Source organism: Mustela nigripes, chromosome 10 (genome assembly GCF_022355385.1).
Source record: "Mustela nigripes isolate SB6536 chromosome 10, MUSNIG.SB6536, whole genome shotgun sequence".
Lineage (NCBI taxonomy): Eukaryota > Metazoa > Chordata > Mammalia > Carnivora > Mustelidae > Mustela > Mustela nigripes.
This window is the reverse complement of record NC_081566.1, coordinates 66,814,799-66,834,336: the sequence shown is the minus strand read 5'-3', so window position 1 is coordinate 66,834,336 and position 19,538 is coordinate 66,814,799. Positions and strand designations below refer to the sequence as shown.

Sequence of the window (19,538 nt, the reverse complement as noted above, 5' to 3'; positions counted from 1 at the left end):
CCACCATGGTCATGCTATGCCATGTCTGGGAGAGGGGTACAAAGGAAGCACAAATACATGCGCACGTCAGCACTGCCTTTGTTACGCAAGGCCCAGAAGGTGCCAACAGGGGAGCACTTCCTGTCTGCCCTTGCCCTTGCCCTCAAGTTCCCCAGGCTGGCAACGTGGTAAAAAAGAGATCAAGAGATCGCAAGTCAGCAGAGCCTCTCCAGGTGGGAGGACCCTTTACGGGCCTGCAAGTTAACCCTTCACCGTATATTAATTAGTCTTTGCTTGCCCGTCTGCAAACTGTCCCTACAAGAAATAAAGGAAGCCTCATTTGTCACCTGTCACTAGTCCAGAGCGTTCAAAAAGCGCACAGCCATTCATTCTCAGGGCCTAAAAAAAGCCCACTCTCTAGGCCCTGTTTAACAAGGTTGAAGGAATGCTAGTTGATTTACATTAATGCGCAAGCCAAAGGGAAAGGGACAGAGCAGTATGGCAAGATTTGGGGAGCAAGATACTCACGACTCTGCCAGCTCAGCTCGTTCCTCCGTGCGTTCCAAGTCCCCCTCAATAATCACCAACTTCCGAGCCACCTACAGGAGAAGAGCCCATAACAGCTCGGTGAAGCAAAGAGGAAACCATTTCCCTCTACCATGATTCTTTTTCAGAAACCCTACCACACTGAAGAGGACACACACAAGGCACCGTACCTCTTCATACTTCCGGTCTGCCTCTTCTGCAATGTGCTTGGCCTCTTTGAGTTGGATTTCCTGGAGTTCCATCTTTTCTTCATCCTTTAAGGCTCGGTTCTCAATAACCTTCATACCTCTGCCAAAAACAACAAGGACTAACGTGGCACTGATTCCCTGGGGAGTCTACCACCGGCTCATGGGGAAGGACTAGGAATGGCCCCTTTTGAAGCCCATGCCTCTCTGCCTACCACCCCGAAAGAACTCCCACACCAGCTGCTTAAGCATCTGCTTCGGCTCAGGTCATGACCCCAGGGTCCTGGGATCAAGTCCCACATCAGGCTCCCTGGTCGGCAGAGCCTGCTGATCCCCTGCTTGTGCACTTTCTCTCTGACAAATAAGTAAAATCTCTAAAAATAAATAAATAAATAAAATAAACTTTTGTTTTCCTTTTTAAGATTTTTTTTTTAAAGATTTTATTTATTTATTTGACAGAGAGAAATCACAAGTAGATGGAGAGGCAGCAGAGAGAGAGAGAGGGAAGCAGGCTCCCTGCTGAGCAGAGAGCCCGATGCGGGACTCGATCCCAGGACCCTGAGATCATGACCCCAGCCGAAGGCACCGGCTTAACCCACTGAGCCACCCAGGCGCCTCTGAACTTTTTTAAATAAAAAACAATACACCCTTAATATTAAGTAAACAGTTTAGGATACAAAGTAACCCTCCCCACCTCTACTCCTGCTCAATAAACTCTTCATAACCCTTCCAGAAGGGTTTTATATATAGATAAAATCCAAACAAACCTCACCCCCACTTCCCCACACCCCAAAAGAATCATACACTACTCCGTTCTGCAACATGTTTTCTTTACTTCCTAGGATCTGGGGTGCTACTCCGCACCAGGAGAGACCGCCAAATTCCTCACCTTCATAGCAGCACTGTGCCCACGTGTTCTGATAGAGCATTTCTGATGCTGAAAGCCTTCCTCTGACCTCACGCATGTCCTCACACACCTTTGTTCTAGTCTAACTCACAGCGGCAAGAAGCCAATTGGCTACTTTCACCAAAGATGAGTTTTGATTTGGTTCAGGGTCTGTGGTTCTCAACTACAGACACACATTATCAAACAAACTTTGAAAACATCAACACCCAGAGCCTGCTTGCAATGGGCTCTCTCTGAACTGGAGTGGAACTGCAGGCATTCTGATATTTTCCACTCCCCGGTGACCCCCACCCCTCGCTCCCATGATTCTTGTGGCTGACAGAGCTTATCTCACACTCAGTGCCCGGCTCCCGCTCCAGAGATCCTGACTCCGAGATGAGGGCAAGGGCTGAGAAACTGAATCTTCACCGAGTTCCCAGGTGCTGTTGGGCTGGGAGCTCACCCTGAGAATCACTGCTTTAGGGAGACTAACCTCACAAATTAAGCCTTTGATTCCGTGGAGGCCATCCTGGTGACCCTATTTAAGAAATGAATCATTAGGGGCACCTGGATGGCTCAGTGGGTTAAAGCCTCTGCCTTCGGCTCAGGTCATGATCTCAGGGTCCTGGGATCGAGCCCCGCTTCGGGCTCTCTGCTCAACGGGGAGCCTGCTTCCCCCTCTCTCTCTGCCTGCCTCTCTGCCTACTTGTGATCTGTCTGTCAAATAAATAAATAAATAAATAAATAAAATCTTAAAAAAAAAAAAAAAGGAAATGAATCATTAGATCAGTTTCTAGTGTAACACCAATTACCTAAGGTCACAGCGCCCAGGTAACCCTTAATCTGCCTTCAAGTGAAAAGGATATGCAGAACAGAAACAAAGAGGTAAGTTACTATTTTTATATGTTAACTAGGTGGAATTTAAATAAAAACTTGGGGGGGTGGAGCAGGGAGCAGGAGAGCGTCCTGTGTGTCCTATATGTCCTGCGCTCCTGAAAGCCGCGCCCCACCAGGCGCCTACACACCTCTCGCTCTCATCAGCAGCTTTCTCGGCTTCCTCCAGCTTCTGCAGGGCAGTGGCCAGGCGCTCCTGGGCGCGGTCCAGCTCTTCCTCAACCAGCTGGATCCTGCGGTTCAGGGAGGCCACCTCAGCCTCGGCCTGTGAACAAGAGAACAGAGAGGCAGAGCAGAGCTAAGACAGGTGGGGCGCCAGGAAGGAGCCAGGGCAACACCTGTCCTAGTGCAGATGAGACACGGTGACACAGACGCCCATTTCCTCCCTTTCCCATCAGCGGATTTCCATGTGCTCCACAAGAAGCATGTTTTAAAACTCAGTTCCTCGCCCAGCCCAGTGCCAGTTAGCACTAGCTCCTTTCTGGACTCAAGTCAAACTACTGAACATGCTAGTGTCAGAAAAGGTGGCCAGTGAAGGGCCCCTCTGCCTGCGCTCTGGCGTAGAAGGGCGTTCCACTCTTTAGCAACTTTCTTCTAAGTATCTCAGAAAGTGAAAATATAAATAAGCGAAGTCTCTTAAAGAGGGAAATGTGAATTATCTATTAATTTCCTGCTCAACTCAAGTTGTTTACCCTCCAATGATCTTATCCTAATATACCAGGAGGGTCACTAGCCAAGAGAACATTTTTCAGAGTAACAGTCCAGACCAGAAAGCAAAAGGATCCAAGATCGGAATAACCACCCTCCACCCCACGACTGGCTCCCCATCCCCACCTTTTCAAAGGTGACAACAAGGAGCTCTCCTAGCTAAAATGACCTGCCTTGATGACATACCAGAAAAATGGGGGGCAGAAGACAATGTTTCCTCCAACGCCTCCCGCCACTCCTGCAAATTTCTCCGCTGCGACCCCTTGCTACTCCTGCAGTCCCCAGACTTCAGCCTCACCCTCCCCACCTGACAGCCCCCCCTCCCCAAGCACAGGCTCAAACTCCAGCCATCTCGCGCCTCCTCCTTGACAATGGGGTGAGAAACAAGAAACAGAGGCTGCCTATACGTGCAGGAATTCTACTGGCAGAAAAGCCTCCCTCTTAGGACTACCTCTCCCCTCCATACTACCGGAGGCAAGTGGCCGCTGCCACAAGCACCCAAGAATTTAATCCACTCTGGAAGCCAGCCGGTTCAGCTGCTTATCCAAGCGCTTGGTTAACGTGATCTCTCTCTATGGTCCAGATTGTGTCTGAATTCTATTACCCTGATTTCCTGCTGGCAGTCAGGGTGGGAGCAGGTACAGAAATAATCTGGGCCACAGTCCCTAAAGGGAGGAATATAGCCCAAAAGACTCCCGTTAAGAATCGGGTTATTTGGGGGGTATGGGGGGCTGGTTCGGAGCAGGGGGAGAACTGGCTCAGTCAGTTCATCCAACTCTTGATTCCGGCTCAGATCTCCAGCCCCACCTCAGGCTGCGAGCTGGGTATGGAGGCTGCTAGGGATTCTCTCTCCCTCCACTCCTTCGGGTTGCACTCTCACTCTCAAAAAAACCCCAAAACAAACAAACCAAATCAGGTTATTTGGCACAAAGATTTCCAAATACAAAAACACAGGAGGCTCAAAGTACTGTCTGGGTTGGGACTCCAAAAGCACCAACCCCCAGGAGAAAAATAACAAGGAATCCACAGAAGCTGAAATTACTAAGAACCCATCGTGTCTCTAACTATCCTACTCAAAATACTACAGAAACGAGGACTCTCTCATCCTGCCTCTTCCAGGAAAACAGATGTCCCATGGCCCCTAGGACAACACACACTGCACCTCAAAAGCTCAGAAAGGGCAACAGGTCAAGATTACAAAAACAAGTCAAGATACCGGACAAAAACACGGCCAGTGCAGTGTTTACCCCCTCTCCCCCCTTCAAGTGCCTAGAACAACAACAACAAGAACAAAAGGAACCAGATTTGGAAGAAGCTCATAAAATCTGAGTCCCCATCTAGCTCACCAGTAGCTACTCAAACAGAGAAGAGAACAGGGTACGGGGGCAGGATGTAGGGTTTCCATGACAGCAAGCTGGCTCCCGCAGTTTCTCCCACAAATCAGCATTTACAATAGAATTCTTAGCAAGGACGAAAAGGGAGGAGAAAACACCTCTTGGTGCCCTCACAGGAGCATGCGCGCACTGAACGAGCTTTGATCAAAAGCAGAACCAGCCATGGGTGTCCCAGCAAAAGCTTAGGGGTGGGGGGTGTGATGCGACACACACTCTTCTCTTTTTTTCTCCTCCTACAGAGGATCAGTTCTCTCTACAACGAAAGAGAAGTTTGCAGAATCCACATCTTTGACTACGTCTAAGGGAATAAGGGAAGACTTTTGCTTCAAGCCAGAATCTGTGTGCAACGCCTGTCCGGATCTATCTGTCCTGCAAGACGCTGGCTGGGACTAACTCCTGCAAGTCAGGATGGGAAAAGTAAACTTTATGCTATTCCAACCACCCTAGGCTTGGCATATCCAGAAACAGTTTTGAACTTTCAGCCCACCTACCTCTGCCCCTGCCGAGGATACATTCTAAGGGCTTTCCTTTAGGTAATAATCGGACTCTCCATGGTCCAAGAAGCAGAGATCTCAAGGGAGGAGGAGGGTCACACCAGCAATTTGTTCACGTTAGTCGACGGGCCGATCAAAGCATCGCCATGAAATGACTCTCACTTACACATTACCATCCTCCACATGGAAGAGTCCCCAAGCACACTACACACCTCCAGGCAAAGAACTGACAGGGCACTGGTGCTCCGAGGCAGATCAGGGCCAAGGACAGAAGGGGACTAGCCTAAATCTGGCACTCTGCCACTCGGGGGTTTCTCTTTTTAGAAGAAAGCCATAGATGAAATTCAAAGAAAACCAGTAATGGAATAGTCAGGAGTGAGCCTGTGAGCAAAAGGGCTGCTGGGTATCACCTTGTTCACAAATGTTCTACCCTGGGAGACCCACTGTCCTCCAACACTTGAAATTCACCAAAGGGGAGGCAAGCTGGGGGAAGGGAGCAGACTATCTGCCCTGGAGCAAACAAAGGTGGAGTCTACAGGAGGAACTCAGAGCAAAGGGCTATTTGCCTCTCCCCTCGGAGTGTGTGCTCGAATGTGAAGGAGAGAGAAAGGTAATCAGCAAGAAAGTAAATCTAAACCAAAGGTGATAAAGGCCATTGTGCTGTCCACCAGACCCCACAAACAGGAGAGCCACACAACAGCCAGGCATTCTAACTCCTCCAGAGACCAGGATTTGGGTATAAAGCCAAAATCAGAACTGCTGTTTTAAAGCCCACTCACTTTTTCAGTAATATGCCTCAAATTTTTTAGACCAGGAAAAAAAAAAAAAAAAAAAAAAGAAAGAAAGAAGGAAATACCAGGATAAGTTAGAAGAGACCTATTAAAAACAGATAAGAAAAACTATATAAAAATGGCTAATATAGTAAGTTTCATGTCCTGTGTATTGCTACCACCACCAAAAAAACTGACAAAGACAGACTGCATTTGAGTATTGTTTAAGTTTACCAAGAACTGCAAAGGAGAGAACACAGTGCTACAATGTAAAAGGTCAATCTCCTGAAAACAGAGAAGATGGATCCCATAACAACTCCAGACTCAGCTTTGGATTCTTCCAGCTTCCCAACAAAGAGTGAATGCTCACACAAAGCAACCAGAAAAATAATTAAGTGACAATCCCACTAACAGCATGAGATAGCATCACGGAGTGCTGAGTTTCCAGCTACAGAGGAGGGCGGAGCCTAGAAAACTCACATTCCAGAAGGCCCTAAGAGGATAACGTGTAGACCAAGCACCCACTTCCTTTCCAGGGGTGTCTCCTCCTCAGGAGGAGTTCAAAGTTTGCCAGAGCAGAAGGTCAAACGGTTAAGCTCCCTCGAGCTGGAAGTAGAAACATAGTGGTATCATCAATATTTAACTATCACTCTACTTCCCCATCTGAACTTCCTCACTAGACTTCAACGCTCAACTCAGTATGCAAATGTTCAGGAACAATTTAAGGAACATGTGAAGCTGCTCACTGGGCTGCCGATCACCAGAGCCACCTAGGAAGAGTGGGGTGACAAGGAGACACGTTCTCCCGCAAGGAAAATTACCAGATCCTGCGGAGCGAAGTGAGGAGGAGACGGGGCATCACCCACTCTGGAAGTATTCCTGGGATGCTCATACTTAAATGCTGAGCGCAGGACTGTAGCTCAACACATGGATACCTCTTTAAAGCCATCCTGCCTTCCTCTTTAAGGGGATCTAGTCTCCAAAACAAAGAAGATGAAAAACTGTCCCTACTCATAGTCCATCTCACTGGAATTGATAATTAGAAGTCACCAGTATAATGAATAGGGAAAAAAAATCTCCTGAGAAAAAGGTGACGGAAGAAGACACTCCCAGCTCTGCCATGCCCTGTTATAAAAAGAAAAGTGTATTCTAACAATTTTCATGTACCAGCTTAGTGGGCAGCTGCCAGAACAATAATTCTCAGCCACTCACCCAGGGGAGGAAAAGAACAAAAAACAAAAAAACAAACAAAACGGGGCGCCTGGGTGGCTCAGTGGTTTGGGCCTCTGCCTTTGGCTCAGGTCATGATCTCAGGGTCCTGGGATCGAGCCCCACATTGGGCTTTCTGCTCAGTGGGGAGCCTCTCTCTCTGCCTGCCTCTCTGCGTCCTTGTGCTCTCTATCAAATAAATAAATAAAAATCTTTTAAAAAACAAAACAACAACAAAAAAAAATTTTTCTTAACCGGAAGAGAACAAGGAATGGCAATAAACCACAAAAGTTCTTCACTGGGTCTTCAAATTTTAGCAAATTTTCTTTCCAGCCTAGAAATCCTCCAACAAAACCAAGGCCTGAAGTCAGGAGGTCATCTCCACCCAAGGGATGTGCCCTACACCCTGGAAAATCTCATGGCTTGCTAAAACTAAAGAACCATTTCTGAACAGAAAGCAGTTTCAAGGGGCACCTGGATGTCTCAGTGGGTTAAAGCCTCTGCCTTGGGCTCGGGTCATGGTCCCAGAGTTCTGGGATCGAGCCCCGCATCGGGCTCTCTGCTCAGCAGGGCGCCTGCTTCCCTCTCTCTCTCTGCCTGCCTCTCCGCCTACTTGTGATCGGTCAATAATAAATAAAATCTTAAAAAAAAAAAAAAGAAAAAGAAAAAGAAAGCAGTTTCAAGAATCACCACTCATTCCACCAACATTTTACGTTTCAACTTTCCGTTGAACAAATAAATAGGCAGTGATCTCTAAAGCCCCCCCCACCACCACTGTGGGGGGTAATCGGGACAGCAACAGAGTAACATCACTAGAGGCCACCTGGACCTTGACTTTGTCTGCATCACCCGCACGGCCGGGGTCAACCAGAAACCCTGACAGGAACCGGCGCTCCACCGACTCTCCGCCACACCAACTGGCTTATCAGCTCTGTTTGGAAGAAGGGTCTTAACCGGTTCTTAACCGGTTCAGCTTGCACTGATTACGCTTCGGCGATACAGGCCCGAGCCTGGAGCTGGCAGAGGTCCCTGCCTTCCAGGTCACCCCGCGCAGGGCTCGGCACGTCTCGCTGGCCGTCCGTCCGCACTAGCGCTGCGAGCGAGGCACCAGCCCGTCCTCCGCTCCTTCGCGCCGACCGCCAGGGTGGGTTGAGCGGCTGCCCCCGTAAGAGGAAAGAGCCCAGGCCGGAGGATGGGAGGCACTGCTGCGGCCTCCACCTCCTCCAGGCAGGGCACCGCGCTTCCTCTCCGCCGCCTGCTGCCTCATTTCCTGAGCAGGAGGGGGGCGGAAAAGCTGCCAGCAGGCCAGGCCGGGGGCTTTCCGGCGGTCCCCACCCCCACCCCGACCCGGGCACCGCAAGTCCGCCCTGCCCCACCCAGACCAGGGAAGCACCCACCGCCTCTCGCTCTCCCTCCGCCGGAAACCTCTAACCAGAGCGAATTCCGCACCGCTCCCCGCCCTTCGCGGAGCAGTGGGGGAGGGAGCGGCCGCGGAGCCCCTCCCCCGGCCGCGCCCGGCTCCGAGGGGCGGAATGAATGAGCCGGGGAGAGGCGGCGGCGGCGGCGAACCCCGGCCGGGCCGCGAGAGGCTCCGCTCCCTCAAGGCGCAGGGCCGCTCAGCCGCTCAGCCAGGCGCCCCTCGGCCGCGCTGAGCCCCGCCCAGCCTCCGGCGCCAACTTCATCCCCGAGCCGGCCGCCCCCGGAGAACCGCGCTGCGCCGCGCCCCGGGGGCCGCCCCAGCCGGGGTCGCAGCCGCGGCGGCGCCCGCTCGCCCTCTCGCGCCTCGCCCTCGCCGTACCTGCTCCCGGGCCCGCCTCTCCCCTTCCACTTCCCGCTGCAGGCGCTCGGCCCTCTCCTCCGCGTCGTCGGCTTGCTGCTGCAGGACCTGGATCTTGCGCTTCACCGCCTCGATGGTGGTGATCCCGGCCATGGTGCCCACCCAGCCCTGCTCGCGCTCGGCCTCCTGCTCCTCCGCTCGGCGCTGCCGCCGCTTCTCACCCCCACTTCCGCCTGCTCCGCCCTGAAATACCGGAACTCGCCCACCCGCCCGGATGTGACGTCACCGCCGCGCCCTGCCGCGCGGGGCCACGGGAGGACAGCCCGCCGCGCAAGCGCGGGGCGGGGCCTTCTCGCGCCAGCAAAGGCGGGCGGGGCCGCGGCGGGGACGAGCTGCGACGGCGGCGCGCAGAGCGTCGCGGGCTGCGCTCGGTTCGCGCCCGGCCGCGGCCACCCACCGCTCGGGGCGCCTACTCCGCAGTGCCCCGCTCCGCCCCGTCCTTCCCAGGGCGGCCCGGGGGTCCTCGGCCCCCGCCCGGAAGCGGGTGCGGGGACCCGGGGGTGGGAGGAAAGGCCGCGGGGCCACTGCGCGTCCCGCGGGGCGTCCGTCTCGGGGCCGCGCTCTGGCCGGCGCCCTCGAGAGTCGGCGCGGTGTACCCGCCGCAGCCGTCCGTCGCGCGGGCGAGAGGCGTCCTGCGCCCCCGCCTCGCCGGGAAGGAGCCCTCTAGGACGGCTCGCCGCCGCCAGGCCCGCGGCCGCGCTGCCTGGAGAGCCCTGGGACTGGGACGGCCTCTCCGGCGCCGCCACGCAGGCTGCTCGGAGGCGCAGGAGCGCGGACACCTGGACCCGGTGCCGGCCTCCCGCGCGCTCAGAGCGGCGGCCCCGCGTGGGCACTCAGTCCTGAGTGCGGAGAGGCCGGGGCGGAGACGGGTGCTGCCCTCGGGGCCCGGTCCCGCGGACGCTCGGGCACAGGCTCCGTCTCCGCGCCTCCTCTTACAATACCGAGCCACGCGGAGCGGTGGGGAAACCGGGGGCGCGGGCCGATCGGACCGCCCTGCCCTTCAGGATGATCCCCTGTGACCCACAGAGTGACCAGCCCCGAAAACGGAAGGAAGCTGCTGCAGGTGCTCCCGAGGAGACGCTGAAAGGATTGGTTTCCTGGTTCGCTTTCCACGAAACACCAACACTGAAGGCCCGCGTTGGCAACCCGAGGACCCTCTCGCTCTTGAGAGCTTTTTCTGTGTCTTCACTTAATAAACTTCGTACAAACTAACTAAATAATTACATCTAAAAAAGTACGACGCGGTGCGCCTGGGGGGCTCAGGGGGTTAAGCCGCTGCCTTGGGCTCAGGTCATGGTCTCAGGGTCCTGGGATCGAGCCCCGCATCGGGCTCTCTGCTCGGCGGGGAGCCTGCTTCCTCCTCTCTCTCTGCCTGCCTCTCTGCCCACTTGTGATCTCTCTGTCAAATAAATAAACAAAATCTTAAAAAAAAAAAGTACGAAGCAATGAGCGTATTGAGAGGAAGCAATGGAGACAGTGATTTGCTTGACAGAGTAAGCTGTACACCGGTTTCTCTCTCCCACTCCCAGGAATTTGGGAGGAAGAACAAGGTTCCGAACCTTGGTAAACTCTACCCTGATGACCTAAGAATTTTCCATCTCTTTGGAGAAATGTGATGAGAGAGACCCTGGAAGCAGAAATGAGACGTTGTCATCTGGGTGACCATCAGCAGGGGGCACTGTTTACCTCCCTTTGTCCTGGTGAAGTTGTGGGAGACCTTATCCAAGACAAACCCAAGACTGCTGAGAGCACCACTGCATTCCTGAGGCTGGTAGATGTGAACAGATAATCTTCTCTTGATCCAGGGAAACAGGTGGATTGACTCCTGATACCCTTTAAAGGCATGATGGAGGCAGCAAGAGGCCCAGTGCTATTGTTTTCCTGGTGACCAACAATACAACAGTCTATCAGGTGTTCTCTGTCCATCCCTGGCTCTTAACCTCCCACCCCTTCCACGTCTGGTATGACCCTATGTTCCAAACATTACACTCTTCTTTCCCCTTGTTTTACGCTAATTAGCTTCTGACTTCACCTCGGGTTGAGAGGACCTTAGACATCGTTGGATAGCACTGGGAATGTTCTTACTGCCATTGAAGTGTACACTTAAAAATGGTTAAAATGGCAAATGTTACCTGGTTGTGTTGCAGTTCTTTTAAAAAAGGACCTCAGACAAATTCAGGGAGGAAAAACTGAAGTTTAGACTGACCTTGCCAACCCTTTGCCCTTTCTTTGTTCAAGCAATCCAAGAAATCCTGTGCTTTCCAGAAAAGCGGCTCAGATAACCAGAACTCACTGTGTGAACATGCACTGACTGACTCCCTCTCCTCTCCTTCTAACCTTTATATCTGCATCAAAGTCATATGCTCTGTTTGTTCATCTCAGAGGTGGAAGCTGGACTGACTGCGAAGGGCTTGGCCAGTTGTATGGGACACGGTGCCCTTCCCCACAAAAGACACCTGTCATATTGCTGATGACTCTGACCCTTGCTCTCGACTTTAAACCTTGCTGCCTACTCCTTAGTCAGCCCTTTTCTCAATTCCTATAAACACTTTCTTTCTGGGATCCTTTGAGGCAGGAATCTCCCGCCTTTTTCTGTAAAAGACCAGACTGTCAGTTTTTCTGGCTTTGCAGGCCCTGGGGGTGTAACTATTCCCTGGTCGGGAGGAAAACGAGAGAGGATATGTGAGTGAGTGGGCATATCATGTGCCAGTAAAAGTCTACAGAACTAGGCTGTGACAGGATTCACCTTACAAGTAGGAGTTGCTGACCCCAGCTTTGAGGAAAGAAACCCTTCCTCTTCCATTTCTTGTTCCCCAGCACACCTCTGCGGGCACTTACTGACTTGTAAGGAAAGCTCCCAGGGTAGGGGGGAGGGAGAATTTATTTATTTATTTTTAAAGATTTTATTTATTTATTTGACAGAGATCACAAGTAGGCAGAGAGAGAGGAAGGGAAGCAGGCTCCCCTCTGAGCAGAGAGCCTGATGCAGGGCTCGATCCCAGGACCCTGGGATCATGACCTGAGCCAAAGGCAGAGGCTTTAACCCACTGAGCCACCCAGGCGCCCCGGGAGGGAGAATTTAAATGAGTTTTTTTACCCTCTTATTACATACTGAAGTGGGTTTTGATGAATTCCAATACAAAGAGGAGAAACTCCTTCCAAGTGAATCTACCGAGTCCATGCTGTCCAGGTAGGGACGAGAGTGTGTGTTCAGCACGTGTGCAACAGCTTAGGACAGACAGAATTTATCCTCGGGAAATTCCTTTATCTTCCAAATAAAACTGAGGTATTGTCTAGAGCTTCTGATCTTTCTAGGGCAAACATGAAGTGGAAAGATCTAAGGTTCGACTTTCTCGTTCTCACTGCCCCTAGATACACCACCTCCATCCCACATGCTCTTTTCAGCCTCCAGAATCTCCCTGAGGGCCCTCAGCCAACATTTCAGAAAACTGTCATTAACCTGGCACTGTGCTGGTTTGAGAAAATTCCTGTCCCTAGATCGGCCCAGTGGAGTCCGAGAGCCCTGTCCGTGTCCACCTGGAACCCTGGCCAGCCAATTCCAGCAGGCCCAGAGGCACTTGCCCAAAGCTCTGGAGGTAACCTGCATTCATTGAAGTTTTCTAGGGAGGGAGAATTAATAGTTTGCAAGGGACCAAACTTTGGAAACTATGAATATATATAATGTATATGATCTGCTTTACCTCTGGCCTCCCATATGACACATTCAACAACCCTCACCATGTTCCCTGACCCCTGAAAGTGCCAAAAAGCCAAAGAGGAGATGAGACACCTCACAATGGAGAGGCCCCATGTGAAGGTCTGGAAACATTTGTGAATGGCCCACATTGTGTCTCCAACTCTTTGCTAAAACCAAATGTGATTTTAAAAAAGTATGTGCTCGAGGCGCCTGGGGGCTCAGTGGGCTGGGCGTCTGCCTTCAGCTCAGGTCAGTCTTAGGGTCCTGGGATCAAGCCTCACATCGGGCTCTCTCCTCAGTGGGGGTCTGCTTCCTCCGCGCACTCTCTCTCTGCCTGCTTCTCTGCCTACTTGTGATCTCTGTCAAATAAATAAAATCTTAAAAAAAAAAAAATCTGTGCTCCTTGGGGGCACACCACCAACTTTGTCGGTGGAGGTTAAAACTCGAGCTCAGGGTTGGGAATGCCAGCCTCACGCTGGGTATGAAGCCTTCTTAAAATAACTAAACAATACCTGCTTCTATTTTCCTGTTAACTTAGTGCTAAGAGTTGATGGCATTTCCATCAATATCGGGACATTTTTTTGTTGCTGTTATGTCACTTTTCTTCCCAACATCTGATCTTCAACATCTTGTAGCCTCTCATCTGTCATTGTGCTAATCTTCGAGTTTGAAGACAGAGGGAAGTAGGTGGTCTAGGGCAAACGTGACGTGGAAAAAAGATTTTTATTTCATGTTTGGTTGGGAAAATCCAACCCTGAGCCTAGAAAAGCTGAGTCATAGAACCAGTGCCCGGAGTAAGGTCTGGGGGTGACACTTTTACCCCATAGGGTTCCTTCTTGCTTCTACCACCGTCTCTCAGAAAGCCTCTCTGCTGCCCTAGGAGCGATGCTCAGTACGGCCTCTCGGCAGCAGTAGGGCAGACACTCACATTAGCCCTGATAGATAAAGCCATATAGGGCCAGGGTCAGTGTGACCTCTTTTGTCCCATTGTGAAATCGGAGCCGGCTCCATGGGGCAGTTGAGAGATGAGAGTTTCCCTATTAATACACAGACCTCTGCGCCAAGTCTTGGACACAAAAGCTAAGAATGTGGCACGGGGGAGGGGGTGGGAAAAGTGAGAGCAATCTAGACTCCTTTGCTCGGGTCCTGAGAAACCTATAAGATTCCTGGGTGGAGGGTGAGACATCTGACTTCTCCCTGTGCTTAAGAACAAGCGTGCATGCCGTTACGAGAGCGTGTCAGCTCATATAAGATTATATGCAGAAATGCATGTGTGTGCGTCTCCGCTCTCTGAACCCCCGCATATGCACGTGTGCAAGTGTGTTTGGGACGTAGTCCCGCCAGTGCAGCGCTCTGTGCGCGTGGACCAAACCCTTTCTGCCTCTCCAGCACTCACGTCAGCGGCCTTCTTCTCCGCCAGCTCCAGCTTCTCCTGGGCATCCTTCAGTGCTTCAGAGTACTTGTCCAGCTCGTCCTCCGTCCCTTTCAGCTTCTTCTGCATGGCCGCCAGCTCGTCCTCCAGCTGTGGGAGCCCCAGCAGTCACATACAAGACATGCGCACAATGGGGCCAGCTCAGACCCGGGGCTCCTGGGCCCTGAGCGGCCTCTGAACCCAGCCTCGATGTTACCAACCCAAAAGAGATACACTTTCTCCCCAGCCACTCCCAGCCAACTGCTCCAGGACTTGTGCCTTGACCTGTGACCCTGGGATCTCTGACCCTAAGATGACCACGCCCTGCTGGATTTTCCTAGAAGACCCTGGGATGGGAAATGTCTCAGGGAGTAGGTGCCTGTGACTCCAGTTAAGGCCGGCTCTGTCAGTAGAGCTATGTGACTCTCGATGTCAGGGATGTAGGTTCGAGCCCCACCTTGGATGTAGAGATTACCTAAAAATACCATCTTTAAAAAAAAGTTTTTTAAGGGAAAAGAGATGCTACGCTACGTGCCAAGCTCCCACCTTTTCCTCTAGAAATCGGGTCCTCCCAAAACATGATTCCCGCCCCCCCCATTTAGATCCAGCAGACACACCATGGCTCAGAGGGGGGTACTGGCTTTCCCAAGGTCATGCAGGCCATCTGGGGCAAACACCCTAGATGTTCTCTGTCCATCCGGGGAGGTTAGGAAAGAAGAGGGTCCCTCCCACCCAAAGAACAAGCAGACACAGGTGCTCACTGCCTCTCCCACGAGAGCTCTCCGCCTGCCAGTCTTGCTGGCCAGCAGTGAAGAGAAGCTGACAGGTGCCCACCTGCTTACTCCTCTCTTCCGCCTGCTTCTGCTCAGCTTCAGCTTGTTCCGCCCGGTCCAGAGCATTCTCCTTGTCCAGCTTCAACATCTGCATCTTCTTCTTGATGGCCTCCATCGTGAGCAGTGGCGTTGGTGAGCTGACCCGTCAGCACTGGAGAACTGGAGACCGAGGGCAGAGGGGAAGGGGCTGCTGCCTGACCGACTAGAAGTCCCTCAGCCTTAAGTCTTTATCCCTACTCCTGGCTCCACCTCTGTTTCCTAATATGGTCTTTCTAGCTCCTTCCATCCCGTTATTGTCCTCCCTGGGGGAGTGCAGGGTGAGACACTTTGATGGACTGACATCACCAGCAAAGAAGAATTAGGGAACAGCTGAGGCTGATTTTAGACAATGGAAAGTGGGGGAGGGTAGAGGTTCTTCCTGACCCTGAAACTTTCCACTCTCAGGGCAGCTCTCTGGGTGTTCTAAAAGGCAAGGGCAGGGGAGAACACTGAAATAGAGAAGGGTACTTGGGCAATTCCAGATCAGTGAGTCTCCCCCAGAGTGTCCTTCTGTTTCCCGTAACCTCCCCCTGCCCGTGTTGGGTGGAGGTCAGATTGCGTTGGCTGAATTCTACCTTTTGATTCCCAGTGTTCGGGGAGCTTGAGCTCCAGTGAAGAGGAGGTCACTCGTGATCCTTGACAATTCCCCCAGATCCCCAGATCAAGTTACTGTGCTATTTCCAGAGTCTCTAATTGGCAGGGAGACATCATTCCTCCTCCTTTAGAGCCACAGGGATGCAGTAAACCGAGAGGGTTGGTATCTGGAAAGCTCTCCCAGAACTTCAAGTGGGGTGAGGGAGAGAAGCAGGGGAGGGTCCGCATCCTCTGGGTCGGATCATGCCCTCTGTTTGCCACTGTGATCTTTAAGTAGAACTTCCCTGGCCCCTCAGCCAAGCTCTGCCTGCTCCTGGCTTCCTCCTGACCCCTGCCCAACCCACTGCCCTGCTCGCAGCACGAATGTCTCCATCCCCGTCTCTGTTCTCCGGGCCTCCCTAGACCAGGTCATTCCTCCACTCGGAGCCTGTTACTGACAGGCGGCAACTGATCCTGGGGCGCCAGGGGAGAGGTGGGCCCCACTCAGGGTGACAAGCTGGGCCATCAGAGAGGAGTGTGAGGGGCTCTAGCTAGTCATTATGTCAAGGATAGCTAGCTCCTGGTGGCACAAAGGCCCAGCAGCGGGGTAACTGAGACCCCCACCGGGTCAGAGGGCAAAACTGGAGCCCACTCTTGAGAGCTTCTGGTCCCTAGCGGTAGGGGCAGAGAGACCCATCGGTTCACCCTGAAGGAAAGCAGAGAAGCCAAAGACCCCCCTGCCGGATGCATGAGTGAGGAGCGAGGAAGTCCCAGGGACTGGAGGCAGCAGTTAACACGGGTGTGGGGAGTGTTGGATACAGAAAGTACAAGGACAGAAGGTCAGAGAAACATCCCTTCCAGTATACAGGAAAGATGCAGGGAGATTCGATCTTCAAATTCCAGCTCTCGTGCTCGCACACAGCCTCCAGCTTGGGACTGAAGTGCACGGAGTCGCCACCACTGCTTTTCCGGAGGGTCTTAGAGAGATGAGGTTGGGTACAGGAGCCCCAGAGCCCCAGAGGCTGATGCCGAATTGCCCGCCTCCGTGAGAGTATGTTCGATATTCAGTTGGCTCCTGACCAAACAACCCAATATCAAACATATCACACAGAAGCAGGCAGGAGAGCCTCGGGGGTCAGCTCCCTTCCGCCCCTCCAGCCACCAAGCATGGCTGGACCACAAGCCATCTCCTCGGGGAAGGACAGTGGCCCCTGCTCTTCCCCTCCCGAGACAGCCGGCTCTTACTCTGGCGCCGCGTGCGGTCCCTGCGTCACCCCCGCCCCCCGTCGGTGCCTGGCCTTTACTGGATCACGTTTGCCTAAACCAGGAAGCATGTCTGGCAGGGCTCCACGTCCGGGCACCTATCCTTTCCCAGGGCTCCCACACAGAGCTTCTGCCCCTGATGTCACGACCACAGTGCTGAGAGCCGGCCCGGCCACCTGCTGTCCTCAACCTCCTTCCCACTGCTCTGAGGCTTTCCGGGGGAAGGGGTAGGCGGCTTGCACACCCTGCTTCACCTCTCCAACAGCACTCCCGACCTTCCAGATCACCCCCAGCTGACCGCTGAGAGCCTTTGAGCTGACACCCTCCTGGACTCCTCCTGTTCCTAAGTCTTACGAAGTAGCCCTGAGGAACTTCCAGAATGTTCCGCTGCTTCCTCCCATCACCTTGTCCCTTCTCACCTTCTCCCCATGTCTTCCAGGCATCCTTAAAGTCACCCTCGGATGTCCAGAAGAGAAGAGTGACCTGTCTCCTTGGTAGCCTCCAGCCTGGGCTCCGGAGCAGATGTCTGGTCTCTCCGGCCCGGCAGGATGGACTCAAGGGAAGGGCCCCACTCTGCCGGGAGGAAGCCCGCCATCCTTAGGGCTCTTCTCTTCTGGGGATTTTACTCTGAGAACTCCTGGCCTGGCTTTTCTAAGGGTCTGCCCTCATGGGGATCCAGCCGTGTTCCTTTCTGGGGGATTTTCTCTTCTGAAGAGGATCAGGTCTGTTGACTGTTCTGTGGCCAGCTGATGCTCCTCACCACTGTGGCAGAAAAGAGCCCAAGTTATAGCCTCGCCGGGCGGGCAGGGGGCTTGGGTGCAGGGGCAGGGGTGGGAGGAGTGTGCTGTGCTTCAGCCCCGGGCTTGTTCCGTGTGTCCTTGTTCCCATCAGTCTGGATTCCCGCCCCCCTGCAACACATACAGCAACCCTACAGTGCCCTTGATTGGAATCAATAGTTTGTCCAAAGCTCTAGTTGATTCCTGTTGTGTGGCTCTGGCTGCCCAGGGGAAGATAGACAAAAGGGTCTCCAAGCCCACGGTGGCCCTGTGCTGTTGTCTTCCGTCCTCGCTACTTCATGGCTCGTACTGGGGACGTGTAAGTTTTGCTTGTGACCATCTTTCCTACCCTTCCCCCCACATTTAGTTTCCTTCTCCGGGAACTTTGATTTCCCTGGCCAACCAGAGGCTGGGAAATGGTGAGCAGGAGGTAAAATGACGAGGCCGAGACTGGGAATAGTATTGACGTGCAAGAGAGGCTTTCTTAGGAGGCGTTGACTTTGGGGCATAACTAAGCGGAAGCATTGATGGCATCTCTCTTGCTCTCCTGGAGTGGCTTCCGTGCAGCCATTTCGAACAAGGCCGAGCCCCTCTGAGCCAGAGCAGACAGGCGAGGCAGCAGCCCTGGAGGAAGACGGGACGGGTGGGTGTGATGGGCTGAAACCCTCAGCTGATGTGATGAGAGCAGACAGAGCGGGTGAGGGGATCGGAGGAGATGGGCTCCAGAGGGGCCAAGCTGCCAATACAGGAGCCTGCCTGGCACTGACAAGCCCTGGGGAGAGAGGCCAAGGTCAGGGATCAAGGCCGAGGGGGCGGGGTGTCCTGTGGGTCCCAGTGGATAGAGGAAAGAGAAAGGAAGAAATTGCTGAAGGAGTGTGGTGGTGGGTGGGGAGCAGACGGGAAACGCAGGGGAAATGAAGAGGGAAAGAACTATCCTAGGGCAGGAAATCGTCATTATGGCATTGGACATTATGTGCTACTGTGTGAAGGGAGGCATGGTCTCCATTTTACCAACAAGGAACTGTGACTCAAGGCCACTCGCCCCACACCGCGCATGCAGTAAGCATAGACACAGGGTTCAAAGCCAGATCTGCTGTGCTCCCCCGAGGCCAGGCTCCCCTAGATCTGCTGTGCTCCCCCGAGGCCAGGCTCTCCCGGGGAGTAGGAGTCGCAGAGCCGGCTGGGGGGCAGCCGCAGGTGGACGACAGACATGGAGGGATGTGGGGGCCGTGGGAGACCCAGCCTCAGGCTGGGGGTCGGATCCAGGCCACGTGCTCCTGCTTCTGTCCCTGACAACAGGGTCAGCACCCCTTCCTCCCTCCCTTCTCTCTCTTTCTAGGGAGTGGAGGGGAGGGGCAGAGGCAGGGGGAGGGAATCCGAAGCCGACTCCCTGCCGAGGGCGCAGGGTTGGCTCTCGCAAGCCTGAGACCGCGACCTGTGAGGAAATCAAGCAGTCAGATGCTCGACCGACTGTGCCACCCAGGAGCCCGTCGCCTGCCTGCCTTGTCCACGTCTGCCCCCCCACCCAGCCCGTGAGCCCCATGTCCTGTTGGTGCAAGAGCGTGTGAGTCACGGACTAACGATGCTTGGGAAGCGGCGCTGACGGCAGCTGGCGGACGGATGGATGCCCCGGCTGGAGAGGCGGGCATGGGATCAGGGACAACTCGGCTGCATAGAGGGTGGCCAGGGGCTGGAGAGGGGCATGCGAAGGGTCTGCCTGGGTCACAGGGGATTCTGAGAGGGAAAGGGAGGTACCCGCTGTTGGGCACGCACTAGGCTTGCTCTGTGCACACCTCGCCTTATTTCATTCTCATAAAGCCCCTGTGACGGGTGTCATTCTCCCCACTTTCAGAAGAGGAAACCGAGGTTCAGAGAAGTAACTTACAGAACGGGACTATTACGGGATGAAACCGGACTCTGAGCCCACACCTGACTCCAAGCCCGCACGCTCCTGTGCACCCGCTGGCTCTCTGGGACCCTCGGCGGGAAGCGGAGCGAGGGGCGCGCGCGGGAGGGCGGGGCGGGGCGGGGCCGGGCAGCGGGG

At 53.8% G+C, this 19,538-nt stretch overlaps 1 protein-coding gene across 6 annotated transcripts in view; it reads right to left on the bottom strand.

Moving 5' to 3' along the window:
- The window catches only part of TPM3 (tropomyosin 3), a 29,347-nt gene extending 14,389 nt beyond the window's left edge, over nucleotides 1-14,958 (bottom strand). For 2 of the 6 annotated variants that reach the window (XM_059413866.1, XM_059413867.1), the window contains exons 1-5: nucleotides 14,845-14,958; nucleotides 13,996-14,121; nucleotides 2,622-2,755; nucleotides 696-813; nucleotides 508-578 (exon numbers count right to left, since the gene is read on the bottom strand). In XM_059413866.1, the coding sequence (XP_059269849.1) occupies nucleotides 508-578; nucleotides 696-813; nucleotides 2,622-2,755; nucleotides 13,996-14,121; nucleotides 14,845-14,958 (563 nt within the window). Of the gene's footprint in view, nucleotides 1-507; nucleotides 579-695; nucleotides 814-2,621; nucleotides 2,756-8,863; nucleotides 9,100-13,995; nucleotides 14,122-14,844 lie in introns of those variants that run through there. The other 4 variants (XM_059413871.1, XM_059413869.1, XM_059413870.1 and 1 more) reach the window with 4 other exon arrangements.
- Nucleotides 14,959-19,538: the final 4,580 nt, after the last annotated feature.